This window comes from Chiloscyllium plagiosum, chromosome 13 (genome assembly GCF_004010195.1).
Source record: "Chiloscyllium plagiosum isolate BGI_BamShark_2017 chromosome 13, ASM401019v2, whole genome shotgun sequence".
Lineage (NCBI taxonomy): Eukaryota > Metazoa > Chordata > Chondrichthyes > Orectolobiformes > Hemiscylliidae > Chiloscyllium > Chiloscyllium plagiosum.
In genome coordinates this window covers 55,205,445-55,220,838 of record NC_057722.1, presented here as the reverse complement: position 1 = coordinate 55,220,838, position 15,394 = coordinate 55,205,445, and the positions used below count along the sequence as shown (strand labels likewise).

The 15,394-nt window shown below is 38.8% G+C and overlaps 1 protein-coding gene across 7 annotated transcripts in view; it reads right to left on the bottom strand.

The window, feature by feature from the left end:
* The window catches only part of LOC122556052 (SPHK1 interactor, AKAP domain containing), a 396,794-nt gene that overhangs the window by 35,817 nt on the left and 345,583 nt on the right, over window positions 1-15,394 (bottom strand). For all 7 annotated transcript variants that reach the window (XM_043702455.1, XM_043702458.1, XM_043702454.1 and 4 more), the window contains one exon: window positions 1,383-1,442. In XM_043702455.1, coding sequence (XP_043558390.1) covers window positions 1,383-1,442 — 60 coding nt within the window. The remainder of the gene's footprint in view (window positions 1-1,382; window positions 1,443-15,394) is intronic.

Below are 15,394 nucleotides of genomic sequence, written 5' to 3'. Positions count from 1 at the left end.
CCTTCCTGGCTACCCTATAACTCTCAATCGCCCCAATTGAACCTTCACGTCTCATCTTGAGATAGGCCGCCCTCTTCCATTTAACAAGGGATTCCAATTCCTTATTAAACCATGGCTTCCTCACACGACCCTTTCCTCCCTGCCTGACAGGTATATAATTATCAAGGACACTCAATAGTTGCCCCTTGAACAAGTTCCACATATCATTTACACTCTTGCCTTGGAGTCTACTTTTCCAAGCCACACATCCTAAGTCATGCCTCACCGCATCATAATTTCCCTTACCCCAGCTATAATTCTTGCCCTGTAGTACACACTTATCCCTCTCCATCACGAGTGTAAAAATCACCGAATTATGGTCACTATCCCCAAAGTGCTCACCTACCTCTAATTCTAACACCTGGCCTGGTTCGTTACCCAGAACCAAATCCAGTATGGCCTCACCTCTTGTTTACTCAGTCACTTTTCCTGAAAGATGGTGATTATTTTAAATTTCTTCCTCTCTTTTATCTCTTGAATTCCAATAATTCCTGGACATGCAATCAATATGAAATCTATCTTTCTGACTTTACCACTTGCAAGTTTGTCATGTGTTGCTGCATTTGCTTATAGCGCTTTGGTTTATAGTGACCTTTGGATTGCTCAGATTACATTTCAGCTTCTATTTCTTTCCACAAATAAATAATTAGGGGAACCTTTTAATGTAATGCAATGATGTGTGAAATTGCTATTAATTGATTTTATGTAAGAGTTCCTTCAGGGCTCTTACTGTGCAATGGTAGTGTCTTTTGCCCAAGTCCAAATCGCACCTGCTCCTGAGGGATGCTTTAACATATCTAAATGGGTGGATTAAAAATAAGTGCAGGAGTTCCTGCAATAATACCCAGCCAACTATTGTATGCTGATTTAGCAGAGAGAGGAACACATTTTCTACAATCATATCCAGATGCTTGCTGAGAATCCCTGCAATGGTAATCATTAACCCTTTCTCTGAAAGTAACCATATCAGATGACATTGGTCTGGTATCTTCTGCTTCAATTCACAATTTTCAGAACTATGCAGGATTAAATAAATTAAGTTAATTTCATTCATGAATAATATACACAGGGTAAAAAATGTAGAAAGCAAGTTGACAAAGTGATTGTTAACACTTTCGTTCTGACTTTCTCTTAGGTCTTGATTTAAATACATAAATGGTTCATGTAGTTCTCTTGATTATTTTAATTAAAGTGTTTAATTTCTTAACATATGTACACTGCATTTTCTAAAATTACAGATGGGAAATTCAGACAGATGTGCACATTCCTAGACAGGTATCCCAGAATCATTTCTGTTCCTAGATTTTTATTTTATATGGATAATTTTACCCCAGTTACTTTACCTGTTGGAATTCTTTACTATTGCTCTTTGCATCCACTCCATCAAGATTTACAAAACAGATCTAGAGAAAACAAACAACAGAATTCAACTTAAGACCATTCATAGTCAAGGTTTATCAAAGAGAATAGAGTATTCAGCTATCAGGCCAGATACTTACAGCAAAGCTTTCTAATTGGGACTGAGCTGTGAGTGGGCAGATCATGGTATGTCTGAGCTTACTGCAGCTGTCATGGGTGACTCTGGGAGCGTGGGAGGAACAAGCTAACTAATCACCAAAACTGAGAACTTTAAAAGTGAACTGTGTGCATAGTTTCAGAAAGGATTTGTTTTACTGCTTCAAGCTATGTAACACATGGACCAAAAATGCCCTTATGACAGGTGAAGCTTCCTGCTGGGAGTGCAAATGCAATAGTAACAAAAACATGTTCATTTACAGAAATTGTGGTGGAGATTTCAAAGACAGCATGTTCGATGGTAGTCTGTACACCACCAAACTCAGACACATATATTGGGGCTTTTGCAACACATTGTATCATTTTACTGGGAGCTGGTGTACATACTTACCACTTCTGCCCGTTCTGATATGACATACTTGACCCACTCAATAGGTCTGGTGTAATTCAGACACTTGCCTGAATCTGCAAAATTTGTGGGGTGTAAAAAAATCAAATGAACTATTTGTGAAACTACATAACAAGGTAAGCAGTTTTTAATAGTGGGAATTAAATTCTGGATCTACTGATATACATCCACAAAGACTGACAAATATAGATTTCCATGTATTAACATAGTAGTCTTCCCCAAAGTTTCATATTACATTATTTAATTCTGTAACAGTTCTATAAATTTCATATGGCTATTCCAAAACAGCTTTGCAGGAAATTAAATCAAAAACTATAACTTAATCTAGCCCACTCTATCATAACGATAATTGATTGTACAGATTATGCATAATATTATCCACTAACTGTTGCAACAGAACACCATTATAACATATGAGCCACGTTACATAAGTATAATGTGAATTTCTTCTGGTGCATATCTGATCTGCCACTGCTTGGTAGGATTTTGCCTTCAGTAGACAAATGTTTTACTTGACAAGGCAATATGTACATTAGTGCATGTAAAATAAGCACAAGACACGGGCAACACAGCACTGAAGACTTTAACAGCCATTTATTACTGTGGGTGAAAATATTGCAGTCACAGGCACTTAGTGCCTGGACCAACGCTGAGCTATTGATTACAAATAGTAACATGCTACATCAGTGTGTCATGCTTCAAGTGGCTCCAAGTTAAGAAGGAGTCAGCTGATATACTATGTTACAGTGATGATATCATAAGTATTTCTCTTAAAGCTCATGCCTCTTATAATTCATACTAGCTGAGAGCAGACACCACATCTTGGTTTTAGCAAAAATGAAGGAGATTTACTTGGTTGTACATAGCTACATATTATCGATTCAATAATTATATTCCCAGATAAAAAATGGATTTCACAAGATTGACAATTCAAAATTCTATGTGATGCTTTGGAGGCTTAACAACTCATCTGATCTGGTAATCGGATACCTGGAGAGTTCCATGTTGGGCTCAGTTGGGTTTGGTTGACTACTTGCTTGTCCTGCTGCTGGTTGCTGTCACTGTACAAAATCTCACTGAATCATTATTGAAGCAGTTTTCGTTGCTCTTTTTATGCATAATTGGTGTGCCATAATTAGTTGAAGCTAGCTTCTGTTCTTTTGTAAGTGGGCCCATGATTTGTAATAACGTCATACAATTTGGGTTGGTTGAAAATCTGACAAATACCTGGACACCAGCAAAGGTTTCTGACTGGATTTCTGATTCTGGTGCACAATTGTGGTAGTTCTGTATTTGCTTACTTATTGTGCATCCCTTTCATTTCTCTGTCCTTGAAGAAGAATGCCATGTGTCTCAGTGATTGAAAAACTGGTTGCTAGGCTAGGTCACTGGCATTTGTTTTTCAAGCGAATGGTACCTCCTTCTGCATTTGGAATATTTCTCCAATATTCCAACAGTGGCCTAACCAATGTCCTGTACAGCTGCAACATGACCTCCCAACTCCTGTACTCAATACTCTGACCAATAAAGGAAAGCATACCAAACGCCTTCTTCATTATCCTATCTACTTGCGTCTCTACTTTCAAGGAGCTATGTCTCCATTATATGCTGTGAGACAGTCTTCAATAGGTTGCACAATAGAGTGCCACTTGCTGAGGACGTGCTTTTCAGGATGCACCATGGTAATGGGTTGGCATCAGTCCTTGTATTGATTTTAGCTTTTAGGGTGTGTCATTTTAGCACCTATGGAATTAATAGCATTAAAAGCTTCTGATGACTTTACATCATCAGCAGGTGTGTGAGATTAATAGTACGAAGAGCTTGGGCATCTTGTGAAATTTGTTTTTTGCCTGTTTGCACTTCATCAAAATGCTTGCATTTGTGCACGTTCCTAACATTTTCCTTGTTGCCAGTGTTTCAGTGTTGTGCCATGATGTTGGTCACCTCTTTTTTTTGGAGTCTGGCTTGGTCTTTGGAACCAGATTTCCTTTCCTGCAAATGCACACCATAAGACATTAAGAAATAGGAGCAGAAATTAGGCCATTCAGCCAATTAAGTCTGTTCTGCCATTCAATCATGGCTAATAGTTTCTCAGCCAACCATCACACCTTCTCCCCACACCCTTTGATTCCCTTAACAATCAAGAATCTATCTATCTCTGTCTTAAATATACTCAATGTCTGACTTCCACAGCCTCCTGTGGCAGTGAATTCTATAGATTCACCACTCTCTGGCTGAAGATGTTTCTCCTCATCTCTGTTCTACAGGGTTTACCCTTTACTATAAGGTTGTGCCCTCGGGCGCTAGTCTCTCCTTTTCATGGAATAGTACCAAATATTTTCTGGTACCACATTTTTCCGATCTTAAGAAAAGTTGGACAGCTGTTGGGAAAGTGTAACTAGCCACATCTGCTACACACCTTGTTCAATTGGTGCATTTTGCTGATCTCTGCAATAGCACTGGCTAGACCTAAAAACATGTAATTGTCATTGATCTGCCACTATAATTTATTGTTGGCATCTACCTTCAAGCAAGGCATCAATGGTTTTGCTGTTTTCCTCACTTAGAAGATATTCCCCACACTTAATGGTAAGGTCCGAGGTAGTGTTGCTGAACAAAGAGACCTTGGAGTGCAGTTTCATAGCTCCTTGAAAGTGGAGTTGCAGGTAGATAGGACAGTGAAGAAGGCGTTTGGTATGCTTTCCTTTATTGGTCAGAGCATTGAGTATAGGAGTTGGGAGGTCATGTTGCAGCTGTACAGGATGTTGGTTAAGAGACGATGAGGTCTGCAGATGCTGGAGATCAGAGTTGAGAGTGTGTTGCTGGAAAAGCACAGCAGGTCAGACAACATTCAAGGAGCAGGAACATCGACGTTTCGGGCCGGAGCCCTTCATCACGATGTTGGTTAGGTCACTTTTGGAATATTGCGTGCAATTCTAGTCTCCTTCCAATCGGAAAGCTGTTGTGAAACTTGAGAGGGTTCAGAAAAGATTTACAAGAATGTGGCCAAGGTTGGAGGATTTGAGCTATCGGGAAAGGCTGAATAAGCTGGTACTGTATTCCCTGGAACATTGAGGCTAAGGGGTGAAGTCATTGAGATTTATAAAATCACGAGGGGCTTGGATACGACAAATAGACAAAGTCTTTTCCCTGGGGTGAGGGAGTCCAGAAGTAGAGGGCATAGATTTAGGGGTGAGAGGAGAAAGATATAAAAGGGACCTAAGGGGCAACTTTTTCACGCATGTATGGAATGAGCTCCCAGAGGAAATGGTGGAAGCTGGTACAATTACAACATTTAAAAGGCATTTGAATGGGTATATGAATATGAAGGGTTTAGAGGGATATGGGCCAAGTGCTGGCAAATGGGACTTGATTAGGTTGGGATGAAGGGTCTGTTTCCATGCTGTACATCTCTATGACTCTATTTAAGTGTTGCAGAGAGAATTACTCATTTGATTAGCCTCTCAGAGTTATTCTTCAGTGAAATCCCACTCTTGTTCTTTGTTGTCGTGTCTTGTGACAAACTCATCAGTAGGGTCTTGGGGGTGATGTCTATATATCATGAACTGAAATCTGTTCATCTTGGATGTAATTCTCACCTTGAACTGATTTTTGAGTACTCGCTAGACCTTCTCTGGTTTGTTTAAATTCCTTGGAAAGACCAGATACATTAATTTTTGTGAAGCCATTCCTTGCTAATTACAAGCACAGTTTGATCGCTTCTTGACATCATTTTTTGATAGACTTGCAATGTAAAGCTGTACACTTTGCTTGTACCTCAATAAAGATATAATTTGCTGTCAACCCATAAATAACTGTTTTCCTTTCTATTCTCATTGAAATTCTGTTTCCTTCTATGCAGGGTCAGTTTATTTATTTCACTTGTTTTTGGTTTTCTCTGCATTTTTTTTCACTTTTCTTGCTTCTGTTTCACTTTATTTTTCACTGCTGTTGCTCCTTTTATGAGTTTGTATTCTTTTAGACTGAACCTTTAATAAATAGTGGCCTGCAGTAGTAAATTCTGTTACTAGATGACAGACATGAAAAATAAGGCATGATGACATCATTGGGAGGGGGCATCCCTCTGTCTTGGAATTGAATTGAAGAGACAACATGGCAGAACCAACCAACCTCTGCACTCAGACATACATTTTAAGGTTTAAAAGCTGTAATTTTTTTTGGTAAGGAGTGCAGAGAATCTAAGTTGCAGCACTCTTTTGGCAAATGTTTCTTTAATTTCAAATTGGAAAGCAGGGCAAAGGGTTTTTATCTCTGCGAGAAATTAGCTTCTAACTTGAATGAACATTTTAAGCGAAAAGCTTTCTGGATATTCAATTCGCATATTTCTACTCATACAATTTGCTGCTGTTAGTTTTCTGAATGCTGTAAAGTCCAGGTACTGTTATCCAGATGATCAATGAGGTTTCCAAGTGTCTACCATCAGGAACTCTTTGATAAATGGCCTCTATTGCTTACCACCATGATGTGCCACAGAGATGTGAGCTTTTGCCTTCAGTAGGCCATGTGTTTATGAGGCAATACTAATGTTAGCTCCTATAATATGAGAACTGGATGTGGGTAAGACAGCACAGAAAGATTTAACAGATGTGACTGATCACATTGCATGCTGATTTGGGTGGTAATGATTTACTGCTTCACCTGGTTTATTTAAACCTTTCCTGGTATACTTCTTAATTTGAAGCACATGGTCTGTAAAATTCAGCCCAAGGACAGGAGTAAAACAAGGCTAATCCTGAATCAGGAATAGTCATTAAATATTTCAAGATTTAAAACATTAAGAAGGGATAGGGAAGGAAGAAAGGACTGGCAACATAAATTAGATGCAAAACCATTGTTACATTATGCGAAGATATTCTGATTTAAAGAGATGTATTTTGTCCTTTTTTTAATGAAGAAAAGTTGAGACAGAAGGTCAAGTATTCTGCTCCAAAGCCAATTGAGTAAACAGCTTGTGAGGCCCTGAGCTTTTTTACAAAGATTGGACCAATAGAAGTAGCCTGAATAGGTGGGGCCAAACACCCACTGAACCAGGTTGCTTGTGTCTTGAAGCTCAATGTGGAAATATTTATTCCTCTCCCTGTTACAGCTAGAAGCTGGGGTTCACTTCCTGTATGTGAGACAGTCTATTTTACTCAACTTGCCTTTGTCAAGGATGTGTTTGTGGGAGGTTACCATATTACAACAGTCCATTAATAGTAGTTAATGTATTATTTTGTTCAGCATTTCAATAGTTACAGTTAAGCCAAATCTTTTCTTTTTATTTTATGTGTATGAATAAAGTGTCGTTTGCTTCAAGATTGGTAATTTGACAAATTGAATTGCATGTGGAACACAATGCCTTACACTTACCTTTAAAATAAGAAAAAGTTAGGGTCCAGACTATCTTCAATATTTTGTGGGGTTTTGTCTAGTCAATAAAATTGACACTTTTAAAAGCATTGTAGTCAAAACAGAAACCTTTTTGATTAGAATGATGTGTAGCCAGGGGTTATTTATTGCATCAAGACACAGGAATGGAGCAAGACAGTAAAAAATACATTGAGGAGAATACATTTGTGGACAAATTAGAAGGGTGAGCAATACTTTATAATTATAAATTTAAGCAGGATTCGGAACATGTTTTTGGTTGAATTTGGGTGTTTTGTTGTTGGTTCTTTCACTCACTGAACGTAATCTTACCAGCTTTTTGAATGTGTGACAAGACCATTTCTGGATCCTGAGCCCTATGATTTGTGAGAGATGGCCACCTGGAAAATCCTGTTGGAAGTGGTCAGTTAAGAGACCACCTCATGATAGTGGTGCTCTCTGAATACATTGAAATAGTTAAAAATAAACTGTAGTCTCAGCTGCTAGACCTCCTTTTGGAGGGAAAACAACAAATTGAGTATTGATTCTTTAAGGCTCTATAGAAGTGAAGAATGATTTCCTCACTCTTGTATATTACAAGCCCTCCAGACAAAATTTTCCATTAGCTTTTTTGACAAGGTTGGTACCTATGATTTATAGACACCTAAATCTCTTTGCTCCATTTCTCTCATTGTTCAGGAAATATTCCAATTTGTCTTTCTTCTATCCAAACAGATGACAGCAAATTACATCATTAATAATGATGGCAAAAAAAATGGATCCCTGGAGGAAAACTTGTTAAATTCCACCCATTAGAGGACATTATAATTCTGTTTTAATTCTCCTAATGCTACTTTTCAATGAGTCACTAGCTCCTGACGTAAGTTTACCTCCAACATGTCCACTCTCATTTAATCTTTGGAACTATATTGAATACCTTTTGGAAGTACATTTAGACAACATTCATCAACACCACTCTTGACCATGATAGACATTTATGCAAATACTTCAACCAATTAAATCCGGCATGACCTCCATTTCTTAGATTCATACTGAGTCTCTTTGATTAACTTACACTCATCCAGCTATTTGGTCACTGCATCTGGATTGATAGATTTCAGTAACATCCTCACAACTGACATAACTGATTCAATTGCTGAATCTAGTTTGTTTTAGAAAACACTTATGAGTATTAGGCTCAAAAAGATTAACTGTAGCAAATCATAAATGATGCCTCAAAAGCACTTTCCTCCTCTGAGGTCTCTGCACTGAGATTGATAACAGCAACAATGTCATGTGAATATAAAGCATTTCCAAGTTGATTTCCAAATACTCCAATGTTCTCTTGAGTATCTATAACCAGTCCTTCTCTGTCGCTGAGTAAATATCTGGAGGGTTCCCAATTAACATCATTGTGAAAGCCACATCATTACATGGATTACTGTAGTTGAGAGGAAAAAAACCCTACTACTACCTCCTCAGGAATACTCGGGATGGGAAGCAAAAGTGACTTTGCCTGCACATCTCGTAGCTCCAAAACAAATAAAACGATCAGAAACTCAATTATATCACACAGAATCCCTACAGTAAGGAAGCCATTCAGCCCATCGAGTCCACACCAACCCTTCAAAGAGCACCCCACCCAGACCCACACCATCGGTGTGGTCCTGCATCTCCCCATGGCTAATCCACTTAGCTTGCACATCCTCTACAGGCAATTTACCATGGCCAATCCACCTAACCTGAACATCTTTGCACTGAGAGATGAAAGGAAAAAGTGAAGACTGCAGATGCTGGAGATCAGAGGTGAAAATGTGTTGCTGGAAAAGCGCAGCAGGTCAGGCAGCATCCAAGGAGCAGGAGAATCGATCTTGAAGAAGGGCTCATGCCTGAAACGTCGATTCTCCTGCTCCTTGGATGCTGCCTGACCTGCTGCGCTTTTGCAGCAACATATTTTCAGCACTGAGAGACGAAACCCGATCACAGACACAGGGAGAATGCACAAACTCCACACAGTCATCCAAAGGTGGAATCAAACCCAGCAATGTTAACCACTGATCCGCTGTGCTACCCTGGAGAGAATGAATCAGTTGGAATACACCCATATAAATAGAGGAGTGCCAGGGATGCAACAGAGAACATTTGCAAGTTGATTTCCACCTTGACCATATATAATACTCATGCAAGGAGTTAATGTCAAAGTGCTAACAGTGCTGTCTAAGAAAAACTGCAGTGGAGATAATGATTGCAGCCTTTTCTAGAAGAATATAAGAATAATGAGAAAAGTTAAGCATAGATTTGCTCAAATTTTATCAGAGATTAGAATAATGAAGAGAATAAGTTTTCTTTTGTCCTGGAGGTGAGACGGTTAAGAAGTCTTTAAGCTTGTAAAGTTTTAAAGTAAATAATGATATCTTGTATGGTCCTGCTGAATAATGGAGATAAATATTCAATTCACTGCCACAGCTTTGATACAGTGAAGCTTACTCTGTCATTCAGCTGCCTCCTTTAACAAGTTCCCCATGAGTAGCCTTATTTCTATAACTTAGTGGACTCTCAGGAGAATGCTTGCTTGCATTGTGAAACTTTTCTTGGGGATGATGCAAAATCGCTGCAGGTATTAGTGGTCAGCCTTATGGAGCATAGCTTGCTGCCTGGGATGTATAGAAATTAGGCTTGTCATTGTTGTCTGACTATTTTAGGGTCCCGGAGCAATCTTGTGATGATACCACTGAACTGATCCTCGTAGGACATAAATAGTGCAGTGTGGGCATAGGTAAGAAGAAAACAGTAAAATACATGGATGGCTGGGACAAAGCTTGAAGTCTAATCATGTAAGTATTAGACACATATGAGAAAAGCATGTGGAAGTAGGCTGATTAGCAACAGGCAGTGGAGTTTGTGCAATAGTCTTTCAATGATGTAGTGATGATAAGTTCGAGCCTGGTATTTCTCTGAAAACCATATAATGTAGGATTTTATGTAATATGTAATAAACAGTGCTATAAAAAATACCAAGCTGAGAAGGCCTAAGGCATGCAAATTAGGTTGAAAACTCCTCTAAAGCTAAGTGGGCAATTTTTTGTTTAATCTGATAAGAAATAAGAACTCCACACAGCAAATATCTAGGCCGTGATTTTGGGGTTAGGTAAAGATTGAGTTTTCTTCTATTCGAGGTTGACTTAAACACCATGCTGCTCGTTGGATGCTGCCGGAATTGCTGTGCTCTTCCAGCACCACTGATCCAGAATCTGGTTTCCAGCATCTGCAGTCATTGTTTTTACCACCATGATTTATAGTACGTCGCATAGAGATGAATGTGTTAGGTTCAGTGAATATTCATGGGGCTATGTACAGATTGTTCTGTTATAACACGTGTTTTGTCAATACCAATTTGTGTAATGCGATTGACAAAATGGGGATGCTGTTTTTACAGCATGAACTTTTAAGACGTTGGCTGTAATGCAGTTTCAGCGGCAACACATTAAGCGCTGTTTTTAAAGCGTGAATTTTCAAAAACACGGGATTCCACAAGAATGCAAACTTCGCATTATGGAAGAGCTGACTGCATAATAAAATGCCTTTGGCCACATGCTCCAGATCGCAAATAATGGTGCATTAAATGCTTTTAATCATTTTTGGGTTCATCTATTTATCTGACTGAGCATTCAATGAGTCCATTCAATACATGATTTGTAGGATCTTTTCAAATGATTTTATATTCGTCTACATCTCAATTGAAATTATTTTGATTTGTAGCATTTTTTCTAATTATTTGTTTTCCATTAATTGTTTAGATAACAAAATTGTGTTTGTAGTGGCTCAGTTAGTAGTACTCTTACCTGAGTCACATGATTGCAGAGCCAAGTCACACTCCAGGACTTGAACACAGAAATCAAGGCTAATATTCTGTGCAGTGCAGGACTGAGTTTTTTCTTGTCAAATAATCATTTCAATGTTACTACGTACTTGAGAAATTAAATTATCATTTGTTTAATTGCGGTTAGTTGTTAATTATTTTCTCTAACAAAGAAAGCCATACTGCCAGATCAAAGTTAAGGTTATGGGTTTATGCTTTTATGCTGTAAGCTAATGTTAACAGAAGTTAATAAAAATGTAAAAGTTTGGACATAAAAGGTTTCTACCACAAAAACACAACTATAGTTTGAATTTTAATATGTAACTTGAAGCATGTAACAGGCCTATGTGCATTAATTTTGTACAGCTATTTTGAGTTTTAATGTACTTTAGGCATCAAAATTTATTGTGGAGTCACGTGATTCTTTCATTAAGGGTTACTAAAAATTTGCGAAACCATTCAGATGTATCAGTTGGGATGATAGTTAATCACTAGGAATTGACACTGCATACTCTAAGCACATGCCTACATGTTTATACTGGTGCCAATGTATTTTCCTAAAGTTCGGTGGAGTCGGTAAGTTGAGATGGACAAGCTGGTAAAAAAGGAATAATTCAAGGAATGAATCAGGAGACTGTAGGAAGTAGGACTGTAGGACTGTATCACTAAAATGATCATTATTTTTAACAAAAGCAATGGGCCATTGGGTGGTCACTACCTAGCCAATCCAAGATTGATGGGCTGGGCATATGTTGGTAAGCCAATGAGAGTTCAGGATGCCTCTGATCATTCATGGGGAATAATGGCTAGCAAGGATTAATCAGTGCTGATCCTTCGTGGATTAGTATTGAAAAAGGAAGACTGAAAGTGAATAACTGCACAGAGGCAGGTATCCTGTCATTAAAATACCCTTTATTCACATACATACAGTACACTGGTTGTGACTCAGCCAGCTTGGAGTCAGTCCCCGAATTGAGAAGATTCAGAATCCCCTGTTTATATCTCTTTTCTTTCTTCTTTTTATATATTTTCTACAGAAGCCAGTTCCCATTACCAAGTCACCCCTTATTACTGAGGGCATGGTACACTAGCTGTAATGAACCAGTTCAGAGTCAGTCCCCTTGACTGATGGGATTCTGTCTGTATTTTTTGAGATTCCAATCTCCTGGTTTTATAACCCTACACTAATGACAAAGAGCGGTAGTGCTTATTTTCCCCAACACCCACGTTGTGTGCGTATAGGTACATACACAGTGAAAAAATATGCACAGAAAGCTTTATTCAGATTCCACCACCAGAAGAAAAACAAACACCAAGGCGGCCAGTGACAAGCAATGCCCTGCTCATCAGAGGGCAATATAATTGGTGAAAGTGAGAACTGCAGATGCTGGAGATCAGGTGCTGGAAAAGCAGAGCCAGCCAGGCAGCATCTGAGGAGCAGGAGAATTGACATTTTGGGCAAATGGCAATAAATGCTGTCTGCTCAGTGACACCTTCATCCCATGAATGAAGAAAAAAGAACTTCCCAACCAGGGGAAACATTCCCCCCTCCTCCCTGCATCTAGTCTTTCTGATGAAGACCCTATGCTAGAAATGTTGACTCTCTTGCTCCTCGGATGCTGCCTGACCTGCTATGCTTTTCCAGCACCACTCTGATCTAAACTCTGGTTTCCAACATCTGCAGTCCTCACTTTTGCCTAGGGCACTGGTAAGACCACATGTAGAGTAATGCATGCAGTTTTGGACTTCCTCCCAGCAAAAATATATTTTCCATAAAGGGACTGCAGTGGAGATTCACTAGCCTGATATTGGGGATGGCAGCACTCTTTATGAGGAGTGAAAGGTCTGACTGGTCCTGCACTCACTAGTATTTAGAAAAATAAAAGGGAATTTGTTTGAAATGTATAAAACTGTAACAGAGCTAAAAAGACTAGATGCAGAGGGATTTTTCCTGGTTAGAGAGTTATTTTTCTCTTTATTCATTCATGGGAGTAGGGCGTTGCTGGGCAGGCAGCATTTATTGTCAATCCCTAATTACCCAGAGTCATGAATCAACCACATTGCTGTGGGTCTGAAGTCACATGTAGGCCAGACCGTTAAGGATGGTATTTCCCTTCCCTAAAGGAACCAGTTGGGGTTTTCCTGACAATCAATTCATGGTCATAATTATTGGAATCCATCTGCCTGGCGGAATTCAAACCGAGGTCCTCAGAACATTATCTGGGTCTCTGGCTTAACAGCCCTAGCCTCCCCCTGAACCAAAGAATACTGAGCAAGGCAATTAGGGTAGAGATGAGTGACAAGATATTTTTTCACTCAGAGGGTGATTAATCTGTGAAATTCTCTACCACAGAAGAGTGGGACAGGGGCTGGATCACTGAGTATATTCAAGAAAAAGATGGATAAATTTTTAGATCTTTAAGACACTAAGGGTTTGGAGAGAAAGTGGGAATATGGCACTAAGTTAGAGGTTCAGCAATGAGCCTATTGAATTGTGGAGCAGGCTCGAAGTGCTGAAAGTCCTACTTCTGCACATAGTTTCTTTGCTTCCATAATTTTAATTGAATTACGTCTTACAATTTAAAGGTAAAGTGAACTCTACCACAGTAAAACAAAATAGAACTGAATTCTTCACTTATTTAATTATTATTTAGAAAAGTAACTCAATCTGACAGTGTTTGGATGGTTTGCAATTGTTGGATGTTCGACCTTTAGAAAACAATCTTTGACCAGGACCACAGCTGCCAACTTGGATGATTGCAAAAAGATCCCTTGGTATGATTTTGTGTAACGACTGGATTTCTGGGAAATATTTATCCCTCAATCAGCATCACAGTAACAGATTATCTAGTCATTATCACTGTGTTTTCCTTAATTACAACAGTGACTACACTCCAAAACCACTTCGTTAGTTATGTACTTTGAGATATCCGGTGGTCCTGAAAAGTGCAGATCAGTCATTTGTTATCTATCAACTTCATTTTGATACCATTTATAAATTATAATGGTTAAGGCCATACATAAAAATATCTCACTTATTTACACAAATGTCTTTCATCTATTAAACTGTGCGAAATTCAGGTTTAATTTTCTTAAAAGCCTTTTCATTCTTTTGCTATTAAATGTTGGATTATTTAACAAAGAGCTCTGAATTTCAATGAGACTTTTGTATTTCGGCTTATTTAGAGTAATACAAGGCACATCAGAAAGAACCATAATGGTTTAGCTCTAATTACTTCTTTTGTAACTTAAATGGAGAGTTAGACTATGCTATTGCTTTCAAATCACTTAATAGGGATATTTCAAAAGTCAGTACAAGTTAAGGAAAAACGCTGTATCAAGAAACAACAGATAGAATCACATGCTGAAGCCATGGCTTGTAAGTGTGCATGTCAGCATGTTTTCAACTAGACAATATTAAACATTCAAATTGTATGCCACAAAGTTAGAAACTGTTATAAAGGCACCTTCTCACAATTAAATATTGACAGAATTGAGAGTACTTGATTATCCATTTTGCCTTGTATTGATTTATGAAATGAAATATTTTCCAACATGACTTATAGAAAATCCAGCTGATTATGTTGCTTGAAAAGCCCTAATGCAATTCAACTCAGGAAAGTCTTTGGCTAACAGTAAAGATTTTTATCTGTCTGTGTAAATGTGATGTGCAGCAGCAGAGTAGCACAGCACATTCAGCCTCCCAGTTGGCATAGAAAACTGGGACATGACTTTAATCTGTTGATCTGCCAATCACAGAAGTGATGCAACATAGAGGGAGCATGCAATAGAGGTACAAGCTGCAGTATTCTGAGGAGTGGAAGTCCAATAAATGTTGTCTTTCTCTGGCAGATGTCAGCAGGACAATATTAACCTGGGGGAACAGTGTAATTGGACTAGTCATAGAGTCATAGAGGTGTACAGCATGGAAACAGACCCTTCGGTCCAACCCGTCCATGCCGACCAGATATCCCAACCCAATCGAGTCCCACCTGCCAGCACCCGGCCCATATCCCTCCGAACCCTTCCTGTTCATATATACATCCAAATGCCTCTTAAATGTTGCAATTGTACCAGCCTCCACCACATCCTCTGGCAGCTCATTCCATATACGTACTACCCTCTGTGTGAAAAAGTTGCCCCTTAGGTTTCTTTTATATCTTTCCCCTCTCACACTAAACCTATGCCCTCTAGTTCTGGACTCC